General features: G+C 47.5%; 1 protein-coding gene across 3 annotated transcripts in view; it reads left to right on the plus strand.

The window, feature by feature from the left end:
• Positions 1–25895, plus strand: part of LOC120949895 (uncharacterized) — a 61323-nt gene extending 35428 nt beyond the window's left edge. For all 3 annotated transcript variants that reach the window (XM_040367480.2, XM_040367481.2, XM_040367482.2), the window contains exons 5-16: positions 578–688; positions 3884–5171; positions 11795–11885; positions 12047–12256; positions 12586–12709; positions 18946–19531; positions 19609–19785; positions 19857–20221; positions 20356–20448; positions 23586–23763; positions 24262–24273; positions 24538–25895. In XM_040367480.2, coding sequence (XP_040223414.2) covers positions 578–688; positions 3884–5171; positions 11795–11885; positions 12047–12256; positions 12586–12709; positions 18946–19531; positions 19609–19785; positions 19857–20221; positions 20356–20448; positions 23586–23763; positions 24262–24273; positions 24538–25621 — 4319 coding nt within the window. In that variant the 3' untranslated portion in view covers positions 25622–25895. The remainder of the gene's footprint in view (positions 1–577; positions 689–3883; positions 5172–11794; positions 11886–12046; positions 12257–12585; positions 12710–18945; positions 19532–19608; positions 19786–19856; positions 20222–20355; positions 20449–23585; positions 23764–24261; positions 24274–24537) is intronic.
• The last annotated feature ends 1254 nt before the right edge of the window (positions 25896–27149 follow it).

Raw genomic sequence — 27149 nt, forward strand, 5'->3', positions numbered from 1 at the left:
GTTTTGCTCCTGATTTTGTCTATTCCACCCCATTGGCGCTAGTCGCCCACGCCCAAGTGTGTTTGTGTATGTGTGTGTGTGTGTATGTATGTGTATAGACGATATTTCTACCAAACCCCCGCGTTGCCAGCCAGCACCCCCGTATGTTGCCATCGGTGAAGCAAATATTTACAATCTATCGAAGGACGGAAATTTGTTCGGCAAAAGTCAACACGATCGGGTTTGCGCCAGTGTTTAATATAGCGCTATCGATGCCAAAACCCAGTGCGAAAGAGTGTTTTAAATTGATTGGCTTTTTCGTGCAAACGCCGACGGGAGAAGCGGAGTTGAAGGAATCACGGTGTGTCTCGGCAGCGAGCTCGAGGAAGTGATTTTGGGGATCTATTTACGGGTTGAACTTGTATGCTCTGCGCACGCGGAAACTTTGGTGCGTTTAGCTTCGCTACTGTGAGGGAATGTATTTTTTCCTTAATTAAAAAAAAACATAGAAAAACTACTATTCGGTTGATACTTATTTTGATAGTCTTGTGAAGATGTGTATTAACAGTTTATTCTTCTTTCACTCTCCGTCTTACAGACGCTAACCGAGCGCTATCGCTAGCGCTGGCCAGCAATCTACACATACCGTACACGATAGCAATGGATGCGACCAGCATTCCGTCCTCCTTCAACGATAGCAATGGAAAAGGTAACAAATTGGACATTTTTTCCACGCCTCTCAACTCATTCCCATTGCTCAATCATTTCTAATTTCACCTCAATATCGTTAAAAACCCACTCGCCCAAAAAATGCAATACGACCATAATTTCACGCCCCATTACCTGCAATAGCTTCAAATCGATCGGTCGCTATCCGAGCAAACATTTCTCCCAAAACTCGCAAGCCGTGAGTGAGTTAAGTTGTGAAGAAAAAACATCCTCCTCCCATTGCAATTCAAAATTCGTCAAACCACACGGCATATTATCATCGAACGACAGGAATGAGAAGAGTTAAGATGGTTCGTCCATCCACTCAACAACCGACCCGATCGAGTTTAGAATGGAGAAATGTGAATTCAAATTTCAATTATTACATTTTCTCTTCATCTTCCACTGAACCACCACTGCGCACTGGATCGGTCGGTCGGTGGAATTTCCATCTGCTCTTAGCTCTTTGCTTCAATGTGTTGTGCATGTGGTGGATGTTCGCCTTCTTTTGCATCCCACACAACGTCTATGGCCAAGCGCGGGGCAAACCGTTTTGTGTATGTAAACAAGTTGAACAGCCAGGGCGAGTTGTGTGCATGTGCATGTGTGTGTGTGTGTGTGTGTGTGTGTGTGTGTGTGTGTGTGTGTGTGTGTGTGTGTGTGTGTGTGTGTGTGTGTGTGTGTGTGTGTGTGTGTGTGTGTGTGTGTGTGTGTGTGTGTGTGTGTGTGTGTGTGTGTGTGTGTGTGTGTGTGTGTGTGTGTGTGTGTGTGTGTGTGTGTGTGTGTGTGTGTGTTTGGTGTTTAGTCTGCGAATCGGTTTGCATGTGTGCTAGTATATATGCGTGGTTCGTCAATCAACAATCGCAACACCGATGATTACCATAATCAAAATTGGATTCCAGCAGCAGCAGCAGCAGCAGCAGCAGCTCAACAAAAGGCACCGGCATCAAATGGAATCCTTTCGACTTTTCTTTTCCCTCCCTCCCCCCTGTGTGCCCATCGTCAGCTTGTCGGCTATTCGCCAAATGTTAGCAATGTTTGCCTGAGGCACACGCTGAGTGTGCTTCAAATGAAGAACGAGCACGGGATGGATTGCATTGGATGAATGAAGAGAGTGATTCTTATTTTCATCGACAAGCTTGTGTTTTGATTGAGATTAGGCTTTTGATTGTTATTACTTGCTCATCAGTAAAACTACGCTTTTTGCATCCAGTATGTGAATTAGAGGCAACACTCATGTATGCAATACAAATGTTTACGCCTAAAACTATGCAATTCTTGCTTAACGTGAAATAAATGTATCAGCAATATTTTGCTGGACATGCTAAGAATCACTTCGTCTTCATCATACTTTACATCCTTTTGCGTTTAATAAGTTGATTAGTTTGTAAGTAATAAAACTCAGCTTATGCCATACTTTTGCGCAGAAAATCACAGCCCACGCATTACTGTAATGGATTACTCCCGTTTTGTTACTGTTTCACAATCGGACTAAATTTTATCTACCACAAACACAATCAATCGTAGTGCCGGTGTATAAATATCTTCCGTCCAACATTGCTTGCTTTTCCTTCGGCCACCGGACCGGACCCAACAATAAAACTACAATCTTGTTAGCCCTCCGGACGCAGCTCCGACTACGTCCAGGCCGGCTACTTCTACATCCTTCGGGATGGAGATTCTGGAGAAAATTTCCCCAATCTGCTCCGACACCATCACACACTGTACGACGTTGGCATAGCGAGAAAATAAAAAAAAAATGACCAGAACTTTGGTTTCTCTTCCCGATCCTTCCCTCCTTTTTTGCCGTGTCCAGTTACCGTTACCCCGCCCGGCACTAATGTGTGCTAGCACAGGAAAGCTAGCTAGCTAAGCAAGCAAACAGTAATACCGCAAGATTGTGTTTCGATTCACATTGTTTCTTTTGCTTTTCTCATTTGGTTTCCTGACGCTCATCGTCCTGTTTGCTTGCTCCCGGTAGAATTGTCCGCTTCCGAATTAAGACGCATTTGTACACCAAAGTGTTCCCTTGGGAGGTTTTTTTCGATCCGCAAAGCTGTGTGTCTGTTTGTGTGTGTGTGTGTGTGTGTGTGTGTGTGTGTGTGTGTGTGTGTATAAGTAACTTTGTTTTTCTTTCTCTCTTCCTATCTTCCTAACTTGTTCGGGCAGGACTTTGGCCTGTTATTTACAAAGCGTGTTGACCGACTTACCATGCTTTCCTTCTGGTTTGCTCTCTGCCTCCGCTGTACTGCAAGCTTCGCTTGCGTCTTATCCCACTGCGTCTACTTCATCTCTTGTTCCTCGCTTGCCGCTTAGCTTTGAGATACTTTTTCATATCCAATAATCTTTTCCTCTGTTTCCGCTTCTGCAAATCGTGTAAAACAATGAGAACGGCTCGCTGCACTGCGTGGCAAGCGATTTAATTAGGACTCACAGGGAACAGTGTCAGTATTCCGTTTTGTTTTCCTCTTCTCCGTCCCGGCTGTTACACGAAGGTGGTTGAAACGAACGCGCCAAACTGTTCTCGTTCTCGAGTTTTACCACACTGCTGGCTGCTCTACCCGGCCGACTGACTTCCGTTTTTGGATGATAAACTTTGAAAGTTACACTCATCAAATCTTTACATCTTAACTCGGGCAAAATCTCATTAAAATCCTTATCGTTCATTAGGAATCTAATTTTCGCTCGCCCGCTTTTGTTCGCTGTCCGCATCGAGGATTGTGCAGCATTGTAGACTTTTTGTTGTTGTTCCCCTTTCTATACCATTGGTTGTAATGAAGCGTTCAAAGTATCGCTTGTTTCATCGCAATTATCACCCCGGCTACGGCTGTGAAGCGAGAAATGGGACGGATTTAAGGCCCGGCGCTTGCAACACAGCTTTATCTTTAAAACCCGCGCACGGCTTCAACCCTACCGAAGCTGCACACAACTGTCCTGGCTGGGGCGGGGGCGATATGGTTTGATGGCGTCGTTTGTTTTGCTCACAATGCTACCACCCACAGCTGTCATAAAGGCTCATTGCAGTGCCCTGGAGCAGCGCGCAATCAATTGCGACATTGATTGGCGACAGCTCGCAGGTGGAGGGAGAAAAAAAAACGAAAACAACTCAAAAACGTTTTCGACCCATTGTGCTCATCTACGTTTCGCTTTTCATCTTTCTTCCCCCCCCCCCCCCCTTTTCTCTCCGCCAAAACAGTGGTAATCATCTGTTCGTCCATCAACTCCCCACAAACAATCAGCGTAATCAATCAACTTAAGCAGTACAGCAGGACGAAAATTCTGCTCCTCGACCTGGTCGGCACGATTTTCAACAGCAACAACGTGCTGTACCGCCGGCTGGCCGAGAACGGTGCAGAACCGTTCGGCGAAGTGCTGCGCCACCGCCGCAACCTGCTCGTGCTGACAATACTGACCGAAAAGTTTCGCTCCTTCCTGCACCGGCTGCACGGCGTCGATCTCGGCGACTACAAACATATCAGCGAGAATTTGCTGAAAATACGGCTGATGGACGACAAGCTCCCGCGGGACACCGGCAACGACGACGATGGCGACGGTGCTGATGGCTTCAACGCTACGACGGACGATGCTGCAGCGCCCAGCGCGTACGGCGATGAGCAGCCAGCGCCCGTGCCGGACCTCCCACCGCTTCTACCCCCTCACCCGCCCGAGATGCTGCTCGAGCTGCTCAGCCTCGCCACGAACGGGACGAACGCGTCGGAAAGCTGCGACTTCCACTACCTGCTCACGCAAGTCGCCAACTGGTACGAAATTCTCGCCCAAACGTTCGACACCGCCCGCTGCCAGACACTGTTCGGGAGCTATTGCGAAGCCGGCGCAGGCCACGGTGCGGACAGTGCCGGCGACCGCAACCTTCACCATCCATCATCGTCGCCGGTGAACAATGAAACCGACCGCGCACTGGCGAACCGATCGCTAGAAGCAACCATCGATGAAATAGAGCGTTTCTGTGACCTCTTTCTCGCAAGCTACGACCGACTGCTGGCTGACGAGTTGTCCACCATCACCACCACCAGTAGCAGCAGCAGCACAGCAAACGCTTCCTGGAGTTGGGGCGCTGAAGCGACACAATCACCGACCACCGATCATCTGCTCATGTTCGGGGAGCACTTTTACTTCTTCGACTATCTGCTGGCGGTGGCAGAGGATGCCCAGGCACGGGACGGCCCCGGGTACGGGCACCACCGCAAGTTTCAGTTCGACTTTGTAGCGTTCGACTTCAAAAACATCTCCCACCACCGGACGGCCGTGATGTGGCGCCCGTTTCTCATCCTGCAGCAGAGCCAGCTGCACCGGCACCAGTTCAGCATGCATCCCGTACCGCCCGGGTACGCCGACTGGGTCGTGGAGGCAACGCTCGAGACGATCTGGATCTGCGGTGTGCTGTGCTGGGCGATTGTCGGGCTGGTCGGGCTTATCGCCGTCGCGATGATCGTGGGAAGCATCGTGTTCAGCATTGCGGTGCGGTAAGTTGGCAAATTGATAGGGTACGGTGGGCGGTTAGAGCGTTCTTTTTTTTTTTGTTCTCTCATATGGTTAGAATAGCACTAAAAAAAATCCCAGAAAATGCACCCTAAACGCCATCACACGGGAACCATTAATCATCGTGCGCCATGCACCATATCGGCATCAATTTTCATTCAAGCAATTTTCCACCCGTTATAACGTCCCGTACGATAACAATCGTGATATGTGGATGGCGCTTGCGTTGGCACTTTTCATTGGCTTCAGCGCACTGTACCATCATCCTGATGAAGCATTCCTTTGAACTGGTGAGAGTTCATCAAATTTGTTCACCCAAAACCTTTAGTCCATTGCGGGCAGCTGCAATTCAACCGCAACTGGAGCTGACTGTCCCGTGCCTACGGGGAAGAGCGTTTGCAAAACACTTCCCAGAATGCGTGGTTCCAATTTACTGGTGCTGCTTTGCCGTCTTGCTGGGTGATTTCTGTTCATTTTCCCAGCAGAAAACAGGGAATTTCTATCCCTGGAAGAAGCACTTGACCTTCTTCCGCTCTTGAACGTGTACTTTTGATACGCCTAACGAAGTCAACATGGTTGGTGCTACACTCGAAATAGGGCATACCAAACGACAAGGCCCCAATGTGTACGGTCGGATTTTTTGTCTTTTTGGAAACATTCATTCACTTAACACCTTCGACTATTTTTGGCGTTTGCCAAAAACCTTCCCTAATAGGTGCGCCCGCTGTGGGCCCCATCATCATGCGCTGCCGGGTGACGCATTATTATTTCAGCACTCTCACTTCACTTCCATCTCGCGCCAGTTGACCGGTCTACCCGGGCCGGACCTTTCGCAAGGTCCGGAGATGCCCGGAAGACCCATCAAATTACGATAGACCCCGGCTCCCTGCTTGCTCGGTGATTCGACCGTTGAGCAGCACACCGTACGCAGCATACCGTATTAGCATAGTGATGAATCGTTCCTTTGCATCGGTTCCGGCTTGGGATCCCAGTTTACGGCCGGGGCACGAACGACAACCGTGCTGCCCTTTTTGATTTGTTTAATGTTTTCATCCACTCGTCGTAACGCTGAACGTTTTCAAGTGCTCGGGCAGTCCCGGAGCCGACGGCGGTGTGGCGGGAAAGTGGAAGGCCAAAGTTGAAGCACTGCTCGAAACGGGACGGGGGAAGGTTTTTGTTTTGCTTCTTCCTACGGAATCTGACTCGCAAGCCGGAATTGATTCCCTCCCTAATTTTGGTGCTCAGCGACGGGCCAGTCCCTTCGTCGTATGCAGAGCAATGTGCTATTTCTGGCCACATTGATTGACATGCAGCCGGGTGAAAAACATCAATGTTTAACCACCGTGACCTGAAGTTTTCTTGACTGGCGTTTGGTGTGTTTTTCCCCCAGTGAGCGCTGTTCGACTGATGAACCAAGTGCGCTGGTTAGGAAAGTGAAGGAAAAACAACACGAGATGGATAATTGTTTTTCGGTACAAAGTTGTTCAATCAGGCCCCGGGGGCTTTGTGTTTTCCTCGGTGCACAACAACAAAAAACAACACCCACCATTGTGGTTTTGTTGCGCTCAGTCTTGTGTTTTTTTCCTTTTTGCTTTCAACTTCCGCCAGCATGTTACTCAAATCTTGCCGGTACGATCAGTCACTTTGCCGTATTAAACTCTTTAATGCCTGCTAAAGCCTTGCCCTTCGCCTAGAACGCCACTGCCACATTAAGCAATTATGATAATAAGCCGGTGCGAGCTGGCTGGATGAAGGATACGGTACGGTTCTCACATTTTACTAATCGCCCAATTTCCTGCCCAATCGGCCAACTCATGAGCGACCCCGCAGTTCCGGAGCGTATTTGCCATGAGCTATCGCACGTGGTTGTTTTAATCGGCTCGGGAATTTATTTATTCAATCACCGAGCATCCTTCGCCGGAGATGATGGGACAATGAAGGAGAGAGTGGTAAGATAAGCACCCCCCCTCCCCTGCACCTGCAGCTAATGCGTTGCGGCAGCCATCTCTTTCCAAAAACCACCAATCATCCCCACAGCATAAGGATGATAAATAATGCAACCTCCATCTCCGGGGTTTTGTTTGGCTCGACCTGTTGCCACCGGCCCGGATGCTTCACGGACACTCCGAGATCTCCACAGCAAAGAGATTACGCTTCCCGCATCGCATCGGCGCCAAAGTTTGCTTTTAAATTCGTTCCGAGTCAATCCGCGTGTTCGGGAGGTGTTCGCAAATTTATGATACTTTTTCCACCACCGCTTCAAACTTCCTGAATCGTTCGGGATAGATTTTTAAGCTCATGGATTGTGATGTTGTTTTATTTTGCACAATGAATAATTAAACGGTTTGTGTTTGGCCATTATTTTGGACCGGATGGTACTGGGTGTGGGATTAATTAAGCCAACGATGTTAAGAATTGTTTCGGCTTCTTTCGAGTGAAACATTGAGAACGGTTTCAAAAGGTCTATAATGATTCCGTCGACCAAAGCACACGGCCCTTTTTCTGGAGTAAATCTATTTAATCAGCTCCAAACAAATTTCGCTCTCTATGATTTCCGTTGAGCCGGTCTCGTAGTACAGTCGTCAACTCGTACGACTTAACAACATGCCCATCATGGGTTCAATTCCCAAATAGACCGTGCCGCCATACGTAGGATTGAATATCCTGCTATAGGGGGAAATAAATTAGTCACTGAAAGCCAAGCCCACAAGTGGTACAGGCAGGCCTTGACCGACAACGGTTGTTGAGCCAAAGAAGAAGAAGAAGAAGATGATTTCCGTCATTCCTACGTCACATTAAAACCTGTATTAAAACCTTCACGATTCTAGTCAGTTTTTTGTATGGAGTTTGACAGTTGGAGGCTGAAATCATGTAAACACTCCATACAAAACCACACATTAAACTAGCCTGCAATTTTCAGTCTAGATTATACTAGGATCAAAGCTAGAATTAGATTCGAGAACCTGCTCGAAAACACGGTGTTGTTTACATTTACTCCAAGCCACGCATTAAAGAGATCACGTGGTGGAATCTAGAGTCAAAGTGTATGTAGTTCAGGTGGTCTCAAATCATGAATATCTCTTTTTGACAGAATGGGTGAAAACTTTTGTTCAAATAAGCTTTTTGGAGGCTTGATGAATTCACAAAACACTCTTAAAATCTTCATTCAGAAACAGAAGCGATAAAAATCAGCCTTCTACATTCATACACCTTGGGATAATCCCATCTGTATATTATACTCCCATAGATAGCTGCTCGAAAACTGCTATACAATGCAAATATCTGACAGGCTGAAATTTCAGACTACCAACTTTAAACGGAAAGGACTCCAATGCCAGGATCGTATATTCATAGATTACTGTGTCACTGTAGTCTAGAATCAGGGGGTAACTGCGAAACTGCTAAAAGGAAAGCCTGAGTAAATTGTACAAATATTTAGCAGGAACATTTCCCAAGAAAGCATATCCGTTTAAAACCAATCGATCTTAGTTCAACAGGCTATAATACAGCCGCGCTGGCTAAGCGCCAATCAAACCAGAATCCATAACAGAAAGGTTGCAAACACGATAGACCTCACTGCTAAGCGACTTTAAGCACTAAACAATTACTCAACCACTGTGTTTACCAACAACAACTCCCATCGAAACGAACCATCGCGAGGGCTTAAAGAACGATTGCCAACAGTATCAAAGGTACTTCCGAGAGCAGTTTCCCATCTTTAAGTACCACTCAGGAACCATCGCCCTCCGGGTACGAGATCACGGACAAATTACCTCACTGTCCATTTAGAACTGTCCGTATCGCAAAGCTGCGAAAGCTAGCTAGCAGGTGTACCCAAAACATTACACCCAAATCCAGCGGCCGAAGGGTCGACTTCTAGCCATCGGTGGATCACAAAGTTAACCGACAAACTTATCCGATCGCTATAGAATACACCCACAAACTAAAAAGAGAGAGAGAGAAAGAAAAAAATAACTTCAAATTTATTACACCACCCTCACAGTCCCCTTCAGACGCGGGCTGAGGTTTCGATGGATTTCCAAGAAAAACTTCTTACAAAGTAGTCTCATCATCGGATAGCGCGTTCAGGGCAGCGCAAAACCGTTGTAGCCAACGGGTACCAGGATACAAGGGACGTCGGCACGGCCAACCAGCATCAGCAACCGGTCGTAAGTAAACCGTCCTCCCGGCGCCCGGCCCGATGGGGTGTTTATCTCTTCTCCCGTCTCTTGGCGATGAAAGTATTTCCAACTTTTAATTCCGAACTTTCTAGCTTCCGCCTGTCCCGACTGTTCCAGCGCGCCTGGTGACGCGCGTATGATATGATGAGGGTCCGGTTTGGAAAAGTCGAGCGTCCGGAAAATTAATTGACTTCGATTAAGTTGATTCGCGCGCGCTTTCACTCTGCGGTGTTGAGCTTTCCGAGGTGGGAGTTTCAGGGCAAGCAGAAGCACCATTCAGTTGCGGTGCCCAGTAAACGATCCCTTTTGCTAAAGGAGAAACAACAGCTTAAAAAGACCATCGGAACGATCGCTAAATCCTTGTCGTTTGTGTAAAAAGTTGAACTGACGAATCGTTCGTCCTTTGTTTAGTCGGTTCGCTTCGGTTATGAAATTTTAGACTCCCTCAGGACACCCAGAGCAGTGGCAATGTGGTGCGAGGAGAAACTCACACGCAAGAAGAAGAAAAAACGGCGTTGGAAAAATATCTTCCTGCCGCCGCGAGGTCCACACGGGCATAACTCACTCAATTAAGTTTTCATCGGCCAGCGATGGGAGTGAAAATGAAACATTGAACATCGGCCGTTCCTTACCTTTCTCGCTGCTTCGTACCGTGGTGATCTATTTCCCCGTGCACAGTAATAGGGACGCTTTGGGACGCGTCTTTTTTCACTTCTTTTAGTGCAAAGTTAAATTCTCTTCGCACGCTTTTCCGAGAGACTAGAACATAAAATTCAACCGATGGTTTACAATTTCCAAAGCGCAACCTACGCTGCAGCTCAAACTCCTGCAGGTGATGGAAGGCTATTTACGTTACAAAAGGTAGTCAAGATCTTGATCTGAAAACATTTCTCCAGCCTCAAGCGGCTTTGTATCCTTTGTTTGAGCTTATTCTACGCCTCTGGGTGGAAGACCGGCACAAGAACGCCAGGAAACGGAACGGTTGCTCTCCGGTCAGCTAGAAAAGATCAACTTACAATTACGTACTCACGTTACCGGAATGCCCCTGTCACGGGGAAAAAATTATGATGATTTATGAGCGGAGCAGCAACGGAAGCAACGTACCCGTCAAACAAGGATGATAGTAAATTATTATCTCTGTGTGTGAGTGTAGGGTTTTGGGAAAGAACGTTTTTTTTGCTGATCGCGCTCCCGGCTATGCAAATTCGGTGAGCCAGATAATGTTTTCTATCGCGAAGAGGAGAAAAACGTAATAGACAAAGGTATGCACTCATTCATACGGGCAAAATGGAGGCTACATTATTTAGTTTTGCTGTATCTTCTCACAGAATCATAGTATATAAAAGAATTAGCAATACAAAAATGTCCAGTTTAAGGTATATTATCCGTTTGGCACTGATTAAACTGTGTTATATAACCTGTTTGGTTTATTACAGCTTCAAGTGGTTTGACGCTTTGTGGCATAACTTTGATTACAGCGTAAAGTAAACAGCAATCTCTGTTCAGTTGAATTGAAGAATTTTTGCTAAAAATCAGGTGACGACATCAGGGCACCTTTAAGAAGAATTGTACAACGACAAGAAGTTTGTATCTGCGCCTCACGCGCGGTTAGAATTAGCTTAAGCAGTACCTAGTTCAATTAGATCAACAACGTCGTAATTAAATGCCTTCAAAGTAATTTAAAATCCATCAAATTGATATTTAGAGTTTTGAAGTTTAATTGTCTGAAAATAAATATTTCCTACCCTTCTTCTTTAGCGCCAAACACGTTGATGGTCAAGACTTGCCTGTACCACTAATGGGCCTAGCTTTCATTGACTTATTGATTACTCGTAGCAGGATAGCACGAAGCCTTGGTACGTAGATCCATGTGGGGATTGAACCGATACCGGGCATGGTGTTAAAACGTGCAAGTTGACAACTGTACCCTGCGACCTGTCTAAAACACAATACTTCCTTAAATGTACCTACAAAGAGCTATACATAATTGCTCAGTATTTATTCCGCTTCCATGACTACCGCTTGCACAACACTGTTTGATGTGTCAAACTTCCGCCCTGGCAGAACTGTTTGATGTGTCAAACTTCCGCTTCACAGCTATCAGTGGTGAGCGTTGCCCATCTGCGGAAGCAATTAAACCAGAACCATCTCATGAACCATCTGCCAAAAGAAACGATCAAATATGCCTCATCGGAACGGAGCAATCTTGTAGCCGCATTTTCACCGGCTAATTAAAACGTTCTCCACTCGGAGCAGAGCCATCCACTTGAAAGGTTTGAGCTTAGCCAACGTTTTAGTGCATTTTAATACTTCAACGTTCGCTCTGCCTCCCCGGGTACCAGGAGGCGATATAGAATTATATTACGAACGTTCTCTTTTCAAGGCTCTCACTCTCTCTCTCTCTCTTACTCACTCTTCCCTCACAGAAACTACATCATCAAGACGCGCCTCTCGAAGGGACCGAACAAAATCGTGCTCTCCCCGTCGGATTTTGTGTTCCCGGTGGATATGCGAAGGGTAAGTGTTAACGTGACCATGTCTCTGCCACTCCCGTAAGCCCCAAAGGCTCTGACAGCCACCATTGTGGCGAACGCCTCTTAATGAAGGTCTAATTTGCATGTATTTTCGGCTTGGGGGGGGGGACATGGGGTTGGATATTGGGGTCTATTTTCGCGCAGGTTGACGAGGGTATCGAGGCGATGCTGTGCTGCTGGCTCCAGCAGCTGCAGGAATTCGGTGGCCCCGAGGTGGAAAAGCCAGATCTGCTGAAGGGATCGATTGGGTCGCTCAAGAATCTGGGACTTCCGGCACCGACCAAGCCAAGCTCGGGCAGTGAAACGCTAATACGGCACAGCACCGCAGCCATCGATCATAAAGCACGGTATAATGTAAGCATCCTTTTTTTTTCCCGTCTCGGTTAAGCTTTTGCAATGCCGTTTTCCCCCTCTTCTTCGTTTACTTTCCCGTTATCCTTTTGTTTGTGAATTTTTCTCTTTTTTTAATCGCACACATTCCACAAGGTGACATGATTTTTTGTCACCTCGTTTTATTCACCAAAATCGAGCGTACGAAATCCCTCGCTTGACGGTCCCATTATAAACGGACACATTCGGCACACCCGGGAAATTCGAGTCGTTCTGTGGGCATGTTGCTTTCATCTCTTTCTATCTCTTTTTCTCTCGCTCTTTCTTTTCATGGGTATCCCCACTCGACGCAGGGTGATTTAGTGCAGTTGAAGGAAATCCCATCGAGCTCGGCATCCCACGAGCTGAAAACGAAGGCAATGGACTTGCTCGTGATGGCGCACGGTTTACGACACGAAAACATAAATCCTCTAATCGGTAATTTACCTCATGTTTGGCATCATGTTTTCTCTTTCACAGGTTTACGTTGTTTACCTATGGTGATGTGCTTGGAAAGACGTACCCTACGGACAACGAGCGTGTAATTTTTATCATGGTGTGCGTAAAAACCTAGAGTTAAGCCGATGGAAGATTTCCTAGGCTTAAAAAAGGGGGCGGGAACGGGTACCGCGGTTCTCTCCCGCTCCCATATAAAATACCCGGTGCGCTCTCTCAATGCTCGCGCCCATGCGCGAGCATCCTTTCGTGTGCTTGTGTTTGTTTCTTTCGTGTTGCGCTGTGTGCGTTTCTTTCGTTCAGCGATCGCTCACACTTGCTGCGTATTTTTTTGTTATCTAAAGCTAAACAAAAAAAAAACAAACACGCGTAGATTTTTTTTTTCATCACTTTATTGAAACAATAACATAACTTTACACGATTTCACACATTTACATACACAATATCAAACTAAAATAAAATCAATCGCTCCATCGATGCAAACGTTGAAGTGGCCGAATATCTGCGTAGATCCTTTTGTACACGTTGATTACTGGAAAAAAGGTACGAAATGAAGCTGCGCGATGTACATAACATGCATTACGAATCATTCGCGCAGCTTCATTTCAATTCGCACAACACTTGAACACTTGAACACTTTACAAAATCATAACACCAATCGTCCAGGACTTAGGCTGACGCATGTGCGGCCGCTCGCTGCCGATCCTTGCGCTGTACTGACCATTTCATGTGGTAGCAAGAATGAGAGCACACAGAGGAACTTTCGGTGCAGCAGTGCAAGCGAGACACCAACATCAGCACAGCGCTGCGAGCAGATCAAACTGAGCGAGCTGGCCGAAAATGAACACACACATTTCCACATGTGTAACTGTGTTAGTGCCAAAACTGTGTCGAAACCAAAACGCGCTCTCGCCTCCGTGTATTTCACACCGATTCTCCGCTTAACTCTAGGTTTTTACACACACCATGATAAAATATCCCGCTCGTTGTTTGTAGGGTAACGTTTGCGAGCTCACCACCGTTACCACCGTTGTGTAACGAGCGCCCATCCAACCGGATGTGTCGCGTTTAGTGCCGTGTAAACAGCCATAGCACGTGCGTTTTTTCTCTTTTCTTTATGGCGTACCTGTGATTCGTCAATCCCTAGGAAGGAAGCAAGCATTGTGGAGCATTTCTTCCTTTCCTGGTGGAAATACGTTCCCGAGCAGAACGACCCATAACGTACACAAAATCATGTCACAGTAGATTTACGGGGCCGGCCCATCTCCCAAAATGCTCAAAACACTCTCGAACCCAATGGAGCACAAGTGTTGCTTGACTGTGGTTTCGGTTGCAACTTTCTTGACAGCTGCCATGAGCATCATCACCACCACCGCCGCCGCGCACCCCATCATTCCCCTAAAGAACGCACATAAACTCAAATCATCTTATTCGATCTATTTGTCATCATTAAGCTGCCTGTTTTATCGAGCACTTCCGCACTGCGCAGTAGACGGGCAGGCAGGCTTGTTGTGCTTCGTTGGCTGACGGCTTCCAAGGTTCGCTGGTGGAGACCCACCGTCAGTTGCGATTAACGGGACCGGGAGGGATTGCGCTCCAAGGTGCGATGGGTTTTCAAGATCAAATTCCCACGGCAAAGATACATTCATTATGTGCCTTGTTTGCGTCTATGCTCTCACTCTCTCCCTCTCTCTCGCTTTCTTGAGCGCATAATTGTGTCCCCGAAGTGAGCGAGGGAATCTTTAAGCGCACGTAGAGGCACGGTTGGGGCTTTTTCGTTTCCCTTGTCTAGCCGTAAGGCTTTAAGTTTTGAAAAAGCTTTATCGAGATCGACGCCGCCTACTGTGCGACAGGTGTTTTAATGTCAAACAGGAGATTAATTTTCGACAGAAGGAGACTACTTTATGGACAAAATTGAACTGACAAAACAAACAAAGATCAAAAGATTGCTGTTCGAGTAGATTTCTGTAACAATAATTCATAATGCAGACACACATTTCATAGCTAAGTACTCTTGCGTAGTTTACGTAGCGACAACGTTGCTTCGTTCACCATAAATACCTGCTGTAATAAATTGCTCTTTGATGTGTTAATAGCGCATTTTAAAATTGTTGCTCAAACGAATCCAAACAACCAGATTTAACATGTCATCAGAGATTTATAAAAACAATTCCAAACGAACGCATTCAATGCTGTTAGGTGAGCTTAACCCTTCATTGTATGTACCTCCATTATCTCATTACGCGACGCGAAGCAGGAGCTAATTATTGTGGCTCCTCCCTTCGCACGAGCCATGCAGGGCTTCCCAAACTCGGGTTGCAGCCGTTCGACACAATCCACTGACCATTAATTCCAATTATTTAGCTATCAAATTATTGACACTAGTGAGGCAACATTGTGTGCGAACGGGGCAATGGGTTCGTAACTGCCAGCAACATGATTTCGTGGAAGCGACTCTCGGTTCTTTGAGCCTGTACCAGTGTGAAATTATATATCGGTACAGAGAATGTTTGTGAATTTGTGTGTGTGTGTGTGTGTGTGTGTGTGTGTGTGTGTGTGTGTGTGTGTGTGTGTGTGTGTGTGTGTGTGTGTGTGTGTGTGTGGTTATTAATTTACCCCTCGAACCCTACGGCGAAAGCGTATTATGTACCTCCTTAGCATCTCCTCCTCAGTTCCCGTATCCCTGCGCTGTGGAGCTTTTATTATTGCACCCAATCTAAACCCAGTAGCCCGGTGGCTTGTGATCGAGAGACGATGAAACACCATCGTTAGCAGGTCCCCGGTATTGACTGCCCGGGTTCTCAGCACGACGACCCAACGACACAGAAGCAACAGGATGAAGAGGCTCCCAGTTATGGAGCTTGATGAGTGGCTTCTGCTGCCGTTGTACAACACACACTCTGTTGTCTGTCATTGTTAATTCTACAGCCTCCGTCCGCTTCCTTCCATCAGCGTCATAGTTCGAAGAAGTGTGATATCTGTAGCTCTAAATCTTATTAATTAGAGACGTCTCTGTGTGGTGCGTTGCCCGTTGCACACGAACTCCTGGCACGGTGCATTGTTGTGACAAGATCAATCTATACGCATCAATTGAATATCGGGCCACATCAGCTTGAACCATTGAAAAGAGCTTTTTCTCTGGTTGCTGGTAAAGGTCACACAAGCAATGTTCAACAGCTGGCAACATATTCATTTAAGTTTAAAATAGCATATTTTGTTTTCTTCTACTTTATGGAGCACTGTATCGTTAGCATAATCACGCGGCTCACTGCTTAATACTAATAATACTTAAACATCTATTTAAACGTGCTTACAACATATGCATTACCTTCCTCGTATGCTTGTTGGAGAGCAGAAACCTAATCATGCGTTTGCATGTGTTTTTTGTGTGCTACCTTTAAACAACCACAACAGAAAGCTTTAAATATAACGGCCCTCGATTACGCCAAACAGCCTACAGGGACAGTTGGGATAGTATCCCACAACCTAACCCTTGTCTTATTTTATTGTTCTGCCCAGTAATTGACCCTTCAGAACGATGGCAGCGGAGGATTTCCACCTTTCTCTGCAGCTTCCAAGTGTGTTGTCCTGCATTGGGAGTGTATTGCGTCGTTCGCAACCCGTTAACATTGTTTAGTGAAGTGGAAGCGATGGGACGATAGCTACAGCGTTAACCTCTCAGCATGGTTTAATTACTATCAGAGGATATCATACAGGGTGCAAGGGTGGTCACCTTAGCAGGGTAAAAATAAAAGTCTCCAGAACACCCTCGTACACCCACTTTGAATGCTGCCAAAACCGTCTACCGTAGGCGGCCTAGACGAGGATCAAACAAACTAACATGTCCATTGCGAGGGGGATGCGATGTTTGCAGAGCACATGCAATTGCTCCCAGAGCTTTTAACCTTTCCACCGCCATATCAGCGGCCAGGTTTGGCTCGGCCAGGCTCGTTGTATTGATCGAGATCCAATTTTGGGCTCCTATTTGCGAACCACTAACACTCACGCACAACACACACCGAGAAGAGAAATCAAGAGTCATTATTGTCATTGAAGATGTCATTGCCACGCTGCATAAAGTGCTCGACTGCACATTCGGCGCCCAGCGTGGGACGAATGCGTTTCCAATACGGCGGTCTACATATGTCCGCTCGAAGGAAGTCTCTAGGCAGACCGTACCGCTGCCATCTCATCTCAGTGGACGGGTTTGTGCATGGTCTCGGTTGGTGCTGACAGGCGATAAATTTATCCAACGGATTAACTCACCATCAACTCGTCGAGCCGTTGACTACACCGGGCACCTATACAGCAGCATACAGTACGCGCTATAAATGACGGCACCAGATACTGTTTCACCCGAAACTGCAATGCGTTGCAAAACGTGTAAATTCCCAGAATCATGTACGGGGCTGTACGTGTGCCGTGGAACGACTGGCTCTGTTTGGGTTCAATCTTGCACCGTTCACACCTCACGATACGACAAACATGAAGCGACAGACTGCATGAAATATGTTATCGATAAAACCGTGCCGTAGCTGCATCACCGAACCAACCGGGTACAGGTACATGCCGGTTGCACGATGCAATTACTTGCCCAAATTCAAATCAAGACACACATCGTCTACATTTCATTCACGGTGCGCACACACCACAAGGCGAGATGGTCAGGTGGATTCGGTTTTCCAATTTTAATTAAATTAAAATTGTATGTCTGGGCTGTAGCGCAGCAAAGCAAGGGCCTCATGTACAGCGAGCTTTGTGTCGTTTCTTTTTATCGTCTTGTCGACAGCGCTGTACAATGACGCTTTTTCTCCTATCGAGATGCACTCACAGGTTGAATAAACACCTGTTTACGTCATCCACCCAGTGCAGCGGGATTGTGGTTGTCCCTACGGGGACAAAAGTGCCCTCCCTACCGTACCGTTCCGTACAATCAAACCAAATGATGCTATCAGATATCAACATCATTAACCTTTTGCCGCGCGCTGACAACGGTGAGCGTTGGTCCCGCCCTGTCTGTGGGACTTGGTGTACAGCCAACTAACTTTCTTACCCGTCAGTTACTTTACAAAATGGTGATGATGATCATCTCACCGGTTGAGCAAACAATGCACACCGAGCGGTGAAACTTTTAATGAGCGTGACTCGTCCACCGACACGGCAACCACGGCCGCACCGTTTCGGCTATACAGCACTGCAAACGAGCGAGGTGGAATGGAATGAAAGCAACATTTGCAAATAATGATACTTTTTTGTGGTTTTTATTTTGTAACTGGGTACAGAAAGTCCGACTATTGCATCTTAACAGTTTCATTAACGAAGCATTTTTGGCGTTGCTTTATTTCGTTGCTCGGTTTCATCTGGATCATGCACACAATATCACTTAAATTCATCCACCGAACCGTGGAGGTGGTTTTGCGTTTGGGCGTAATATAGCAGTCTGTGATCAGCTTGAAGCGCGGCGAAAGCGCTCAAAAGTTGATTATTTAAAAAAGTTCCTGTTACTATTTTTCTCCAAACACATCGTCGCCGTTCGCCATCATCGCCCGTTGCATGAATAAATCACCCGGACCGAACAGTGCAGCCAGCACTCGCATTGCCAGCGCTGCAAACGCAATCCCTTGCTGCATTCTGAAGCTTTATTTGCAGTTTTGTTTCCGGAGAGACTGCTCAGCTTTCCTGCCGGGAACAGTGGTGAATGCGTAGAGCAAAACAACAAAAATAGGATTAAAGCATTCCGATACAAAAAAATTCGTGGAAAAGTTTCACCGTGCTGCTGATATTGTAATATCCTGCACTTGTTTCTTTGTAGCTTGTTGAACATGTATTGCCCTGTCCCGGGTCAAGTAGTAGCAATTGGTGTGGTGCACCGGGTCAAACGGCCGTACGGCTTTCGCTGCTTTTAGCTCGACCTGGTTCAGCAGAATTTATCATTAAAATGGTATTATGCTGCCATCCGACGCCAGGCTCAGTGGTGCAATTTGCTAGATTCAGGAGAATTGTCCTAGTTTGTTGTCCATAGTTTGAAATAGAGATGGATATTATTCATTTAAAGGCAAACGCACACAATATCTAGGATGATTTGTTTCTACTATTACTATTACTGAATGAGTTACTAATCTCAACGTAGTATTGCATATTGCATAAATTCCGGCGCAATACTTTATACACCAGAGCACACGTTTTACGTTCCTCATTTCAATTGCACCGCTTTGCAGGCTGGCTCAACGAACCAAGCCGCACCGCACTCGTGTTCGAGCACTGTTCGCGCGGCTCCCTCCAGGACGTGCTCATCATGGACGAGATCAAGCTGGACTGGTCGTTCCGGTTAAGCTTGCTGACGGACCTGGTGCGCGGCATGCGCTACCTGCACGCCTCTCCGCTCCGCGTGCACGGTTCGCTCTCGTCGCGCAACTGCGTCGTGGACGCCCGCTGGGTGCTGAAAATTACCGACTACGGCATGCTGAGCTTCTACGAGGCGCAGGGCATTGCGCCGGCACCACGCAACGCGAAGGAGCTGCTCTGGACCGCACCGGAAGCGCTGCGCGACTCCAGGACCTACCCCAAGGCGGGCACGCAACCGGCCGACGTGTACGCGTTCGGCATCATCATGCAGGAGGTGGTGGTGCGGGGCGAACCGTACTGTATGCTTTCGCTCACGCCGGACGAAATCATTGCGAAGATCAAGAAACCACCGCCCCTGATACGGCCCTCGGTATCGAAGGGTGCTGCTCCGCCGGAAGCGATCAACATTATGCGCCAGTGCTGGGCCGAGAATCCCGAAATGAGGCCTGATTTCGCCACGTAAGTCCTGTCCTGCTTTATCGGAGGTAAGCGAAGTGTGGTGTAATAATGTTCGAGCCGCCATCCGATTTCCACAGCATCTGCGAGCGCTTCAAGCAGTTAAATCACGGCCGGAAGGTAAACTTTGTAGATACGATGTTCCAAATGCTGGAAAAGTATTCCAACAACCTCGAGGAGCTGATCCGCGAGCGGACGGAGCTGCTAGACATAGAGCGGAAAAAGACTGAACAGCTGCTGAACAGAATGTTGCCAAGGTAAGCGCCCCACCGTTCGTTGCGCGCAAGCTCGCCTACTAATCGTTGCACCAATCCTTCGAACCTGCCAGCTCGGTGGCGGAAAAGCTCAAGCTCGGACTGGCGGTCGAGCCGGAAGAGTTTGCGGAGGTGACGATCTACTTTAGCGACATCGTGGGCTTCACCACGATAGCGGCCCACTGCACGCCGGTCCAGGTCGTCGATCTGCTGAACGATCTGTACACCTGCTTCGACGCGACCATCAACGCGTACAACGTGTACAAGGTGGAAACGATCGGCGACGCGTACATGGTGGTGAGCGGGCTGCCCGTCCGAACGCCCGACCATGCCGAACAGATCGCTACGATGGCGCTGGATCTGCTGTCCCAAAGTGGCCACTTTAAGGTGCGCCACCTGCCGGGCGTTCCGTTGCAGCTGCGGATTGGGCTGCACACCGGTAAGTAAGCGCAGCGAGTTGGAATTAGATGCTAAACTACCGTTCTGTGAGACAACTCTCTTTACACGGATGGCTTTGCTAACCGTGCGTTAAATGTTCTTCTTCGTTCTACCGGCAACTTCATACCCTTGCAGGTCCCTGCTGTGCCGGTGTCGTTGGGCTAACGATGCCAAGGTACTGTCTCTTCGGTGACACGGTCAACACGGCGTCCCGGATGGAATCAACAGGTATTTGGTGGCGCTGTGTTTATGTTTCCCCCGGAAAAAGGGACATGCATTCATTGCTACACGTACAAACGAGCACACACACATACATACTCACATCTGCACGTATGCCATCAATCATTCATCGCATGCTTTTCCAAACTCATTTCCCGCCAGCACCAGCACCGTTTGGCGTTCAGCTAACTGCGGCCATCAACCCCGTGAAGGTGGGTTTTTTTGGTCGAGCAGAAAATTAGATTTGGAAAGCAAAGCGAAACCTTCCCAGCCCCGGGGATTTTCCCAACGATGTTTGTGTATGTGTGTTCACTGTGGAAAAACAATGTGCGTTTTGTGTATAGTGCCAATTCCTTCACACTGTCTGCGCCAACGTTGTCTCGACAGTTCGAGATTCGGTTTGGTTTTTGGGGTTTTACGAATGGTTTTACGAGCAGCAGGAAAATGGAAATAATAAAAACAAGAAAACCTAGACAAAGTTAAAAACCGAACTTTTTTATCGCTTTTAGTGTGTGTCCCACTTGGTTTTGGTGTGAACTGGACGAAATCCTTTAACAATGTATGCCCATCAAATATGCAGCACGCCTGCTGGGATTAGCTGTTGTCGGTGGTTTTATCAAAGGGGTTTTGTTCGAAATCGACCGCAGAAAAAGCGATCGAACTGTTTTATCTTTTTGCTCTCTTTCCTTCTTTTTGTTACGACTTGCGCGATGATGTTGTCCAGCTGTGTAAGTGTGTTAGCTTCGCATAGATTCACTTTGCTAGGGTGTGGGGCAATATTATTTGCTATTATTGCTATTGCTATTTTGCAATATTAAAATGTACGTCCGTATGTAGCTCATAACACTATACAAAGCTATCGATAATTTGTTGACGAAATCACATGCGTTGAGCTTTGGAGGACTTTTATAGCTTTTTAAACAGCATATATCTTTATTTTTAACTTGTGAGATATCTCGTCTCTGATGTATATCTATTATGAGCTCATTTCGTTTTTATTTTATTCATAGTATTTTTAAACCCAAGAGGATCCGTTTAGAAAGAGCCTTTTTATGCTTCTCTATAATACATTATGCGATCTAATATGAGTACTTCCGAGTATCCATTTAGCTATGTTTTACTTACCACTGCAAAGTATTTCGTACACTCGTGAGCATTGTTCCTTTCACCTGCAACTCGTTCTAGCTGGAAACGTTCTACAGCAATCTCGGAGCGCACCATTGCTGCATTAAAAGTCCTATAGTTTATTCAGATGAAACACTATAGCAAATGCATCGTAATGGATGCGGAAGTAATTGAAATGTGCTTCCGTTACTATCCTGTTCCAGTTTCTTAGGCAGAACAAATGAACACCCGTGTAAGGCTCTGAGAAAATGAAGAGAAATTTATTTAAGTAAGGAAGAGAACTTTGAATTTAATTATCGTACTGGAATACTAAAGTCATTAAAATTGAATTCTTTTTTGAGGTGGATCAGGCAGGACCCAAAAAATCGACCAATAACCAACAGGATATTATCAATGGAGTGTTTAATGCATCATAATCTGTCAATGATGGTAATCATTTCATCTACCAGTGATGACTGCAATAAAGCACACTCGACTGTGAAAATCAATCGATACAACTCGTTTACGCTGTTTCACTAAAATGATACTTATTTCATCACGCTTTTCTACCTTCCACTGCTACCAGGCGATACTCTATAAAGTTCAACCGATACGGGCCAATCAAAGTCAACGCAAACAACACATTATCACCATTACCAAAACACTCGCTGCATCAATTGAAATAACAAACACAGCGGGTTTGCGGACCTTCGTTCTTGCTGGACCTTCGTTTCACCGGATGATAAACTGTCCAAACGGATGTCACTCGAACCCCTACGATCAATCTGCCATCATCTGCCCCTACCAAACCCGTTGAGCAATAAAATAATGATCGATGATTAATTTCCCCCACCCGCACACCGGACTGACAGTATAGAAATCAATTACGCCATTCACGGCGTACGTTCCGGTGCCTCGGGCACCGGGTAGGAGCATGCTGCAAATGCTGCAGCCCCTTATCTTATCGGAAAGGTTTAGCGTTTTCGGTTACCCCGCACGCACGGCAATAAGCATAGTTAGCCCGAGTTACGGGTCGCTGTCTCTTGTTCCACCCCTTTTGCAGACAGCGAAAATCACATTAATTAGCAAGCGTGTGTACCAATCACGTTCTGCTGCACACTGCATGTGTGCTGCACATTTATCAGCGTTACGGGGCTTTTTTTTCATTTCTTTGCGTCCTATTGCACTCGTCGCATGAATTACGAGCTTTATTGTGGAACGAGTGTGTTATCAGTATCATTTTCAGCTTCAGCAAACCCTCCCGGGTGTCCCGGGAGCGACGAATGAAAAGGGCGGTAGCACAGTGGTTTCGAACGTCATTTGCTGTGGTTTCGACGTTCGCGAGTTATCGCTACAGTTCAAACCCACCCGCAGCCCTGACCCTGTACAGCCAAAGGCGGTTGACGTCATTCAGGTTGGTTCGATGCAAAGCACCCTTCCGCAAGCCAATGAATGATTGCAGTAATATAGCCGGATTACACTATCCCTTGCATTTGCGCAACATTTCTTTTCTCCCACTGCAACCGCGTGCACGAACACGTTTTCCCATTAGAAGCGTTCCTGCCCGCCGCCCAGGAAGCTTCATCGCCGTACAAACGACCAAGCGTCTCCATCATCGTCCGTCCGGGCGCCTCCATCAGGCAGAACGGCTTCTTCGTGCACCATCATTCTCATCACTCATATGCATTCACCTTCATTCACGTACACCCGAATGTGAAACCACGTGCATGTAACTGTATGTGTGTATGTGTTTTTTTGCTATTGTTTTCAATCTACACTCGCCAGAGCGTAGAGCAAAAAAAAGCAAGCAGTTCACCATTCTCACAGTCCCACATGATTAAAAAGTAAAAAAAAAAACACACACACATACACCGAGTGAACGATTCTTACTTGTGTAACCCGCTAACCGCTGGCTCGCTTACGGTGGTTTTGGGGTTATCTTTTTTTTCCTGTCGATTCTTTCTCCAACCAACGTGTTTGACCCCCTACCGAACGTTGCACTTACAAAACGTGCGCAAAAAAACGCACACACACACACCAAGGCTCATCCTGGAGGATTCACATGTCCCAGCAGACGTGCAATTTGCTGGAGAAAGCCGGCGGATACGTAATCGAGCCCCGGGGGCCTATCGAAATCAAGGGCAAAGGCAAGATGCACACGTACTGGCTGCTGGGAAAGAAGGGCTTCGACAAGGCACTGCCCCCGCCGCCACCGATCGGGTAAGTTTGTGACCTTGTAAGGCTTTGAGTGGGATAGTGAGGGCATTTTTCAATCTGAAAGTGTAAACCAACGCAAAAGCGAAAAACGGTAATCATTACTTCAAGGTACAGCTACTGTATTTTTGTTGGCAATTACTAACACATCCGCACACAAGCAAACCTTCCTTTTAACTATGAGCTGGTCGCATTGGAAATGTCGGGCAAAAGCAAAACATCAGCACAAGCTGTTACCCAACGGTTCACTGCTAATCTTTGCTTATCAAACAAAGGTCAAACAGGGGACAGAAACTTTCCAGCACAGTATCCAGCGCGCCGTGTCGGAGATTAGAAACATCAACCCACAGCCACTCTCACCGTGCCAGAGGATTCTAATACTAATACAGCACACACACTCACATACCATTTTCCGATTTCATCTCTTTTTCTCGCCTTGTTCACCTTCAACTATTGGCCACCCCGTTTCGGTCGTCCATGCTCGATCGGAATCTCCTCCATCAGGGAATCGCACGGGTAAGTTTTAGGGCAAACTAATCCATCCTCTCAAGCAAACATTTAAGGAACTGCGTCCGAACTGCTGCCAAAGGGAAAAGGGGAAATTTGGGTTTACCTCAACACCTCCCCGGGAACGCCTTTTCTTTTCCAAATTTATCTTCCCCCAGTTTTGCTTTTAGTCCATTTTGCCTTTTCTTGTCTCACAACTCTCGCTCTTTCTCTCTGGCTCTCTTTCTTTTTTCATCTCTTGTTTATGACCATTCCTTCGCGCGGCTTCTTCAGGCTTGATGTGGCAATCCTGAAGCATTCCCTCTTCCAGTCGCAGCAGAACCACGGTGCCAAAATCAATAACGCCTCCATCCAGAGCAACACCTGCTCGACGGCGAACCACTCGTCCAGCCATTCGCCCTCGGTCGCGGGCGAGTCGATCGATGTGAAGGTGGAAATAACGCCACCCGTACCGCCCAGCCTCGACCCCGGTCAGCAGCAGCAACCGGGCCAAGACACGGCAGCCGTCCTCTCGACCTCGTTCTCCATCGAGTCGAGCTCGAGCAACAACACGTTCACGCTTAACCTTGGCGAGTTTGGGCAGCCGAAAGCGTCCCCACTGCCCAGCCCGCAGGCCCGCAAGCTGTCCGAGGTCATCGCGGACGGGTCGTTCCTGAGTGCGGGCGCGACCTTTGACCGCCTCAACCCGTCGCCATCGTCCGCGTCCGCCAGCTCGACCCGCCTGTTCAAGCGCATCGAGGAGCTGATCGACCTCAGCTCGCCGTACAACTACTACAAGTGCTTAAGCCCGAGCGAGAACAATCTGTCCCAGTGCACGGAGTCCCGGTACGGCAGCTACCAGCTGCGCTCGGACAGCTGCTCGAGCAAGCCCGGCTCGACGCGCTTCCTGCGGCGCCAGTTCAGCCTGGACAAGGACGACGTGGGCCCGTCGTCAGGGGGCCACGGGGCGGCGACACTCAGCGCCAAGGCAACGCTCGACACGATCTCGTCCATCTCGGTCGACCGGGAGCAGCTGGCGCGGATGGGTACGCTCACCTCGATCCCGTCGATCAGCTCGACCAACTCGGCGACGCTGCCGGGCGGCGGGCAGAAGCAGCGCAGCCTCGCAATGCACCGCCAGCAGTCGGCCAGCGTTGCGCAGGATTTGGAGAAGATCGAAGAGATCCCGCTGTCACCGCAGTCGTTCATCATCAATCATACCGGTGGTGGTGGCGGTGGAGGCAGCAGCAGCACGTCCAGCCTGCAGTCGGAGGTGAACGAACGGGGGCGATCGTTCCGGAATGGGGCGAGCACGGCACCGAACGGGCACAGCGGGAAGGAGCTGCGGCTCAGCGTGGAAGCGCTCGGGCTTCGGTGAGTGCACCAGGTCAGTACGGTGTCGTTGCTGTAACGGGCGCCGCGGGACGGGTGAAAAAACAAAAACAAAACAAAACTTTGACTGAACTACAACAAACGGCAGACAAGTAAGCACTCACACACACATTCGCTCTCTACCATGTAAGCTACGTAGGTCGAAGAGGGAGGGATGAAGCTCGCGCAAGGTGGCCACGGATGTTACCCGTGAGCGCTAGATAGATATTATTTACACTGTATACGGTGCCAAGCGCTAGCACGTGTTCAAGCATGCGGCTATACGTTATCCACTACTCGACTATCACACGTCTCCACGCTCTCCACTCGCTAAAACTTTCTCTGTGGACTCGCATCCCCCTGTTATTCTCACCCTTACGCTGCCTGTAGAGTGGGTTTGCACGCACGTGGCTATATGTGTGTGTGTGTGTGTGTGTGCTTGTTGTTTATTTTCCCGCTGGCGCACACGGAAAACAATCAACAAAACGTTAGCAACAACAGGGACAGTTCGCCGCACCGCCGAAAACACCGGCAAACGTATCAATTTCCACGCCGCAAGACACTTTTCCAGCGGAATTATTAAACGGAAGGGAGCGAAAGAGGTGAGAGCGTTGTTTGTGAAAGTGAAGGAATGGTATGAGCGCCCCGGTGCCCTGCCTGAAACGGTGAAACAACACCCGAAACCTATCGAGCAAGATCGATGTCCATCAGCTTCGTTTGATGTGTGTGCAACAGTGTCGGGGCAGCGAGGGAAATAAGTTTCGTTGCGTTGCGATTTTCTCGCCAACCTTGTCACTCTTTGTTGATGAGTACGCTTGTACGTGAGTGTGCGCGCGTGTGTGTGTGTGTGTGTGGGTACTTTGTTCTTGGAATGAAACAGAATCATTTCCAAACAAACGACTTCCACGTTTCTGAAGTTGGCCCGTGCCAAATAAACATGTGCACAGGCGGGTGGAATGTACGCTTTTGTTAATTAAGATAATCCAAAAGCAAAACAGAAGGAAACACTGTAAGGCTGTTTGCACATCACGCACAAGCATTTCCTAGAACGTTTGACAAGGCGTATAAAAACGCGTAGCGTGCTTTATCTTTCTTTTCATCAATATTACAACTTTATTTTAATGTGTGGTGAAATATTGACTACAAACTTGTTGCATATCTTTTGGCCTTTTGAACTGAACTTTCGCAACTAATGGGCACGTGGTCATGATAACGATCAAATGCTGACTAGTTCGTCAACTTTCTGTAATACTTTTCAAAGCTTCCAGTGTTCTCGTACAAACATAACCACACCAGCTCCCGAAAGCCCAATCGTGGCTACATTCCTGTCCGAAGCGACTCCCCAGATGGAAGAATTTCTTAAATATTTTAGCACTTTTGATTGCATAGTTTCCACTATTTAAACGCTTTTCCTAATTTCTTGAAAATCATTTGGTTCCTCGTTCGGGTACGACGAAAAACCGAAGTCAAAATGTTATGGTAAATACATACACGTGTGTTTCTAGGCAAAGAAAACAAAATGTTCAGAAGCGTAC

Source organism: Anopheles coluzzii, chromosome 2 (assembly GCF_943734685.1).
Source record: "Anopheles coluzzii chromosome 2, AcolN3, whole genome shotgun sequence".
Taxonomy (NCBI): Eukaryota; Metazoa; Arthropoda; class Insecta; order Diptera; family Culicidae; genus Anopheles; species Anopheles coluzzii.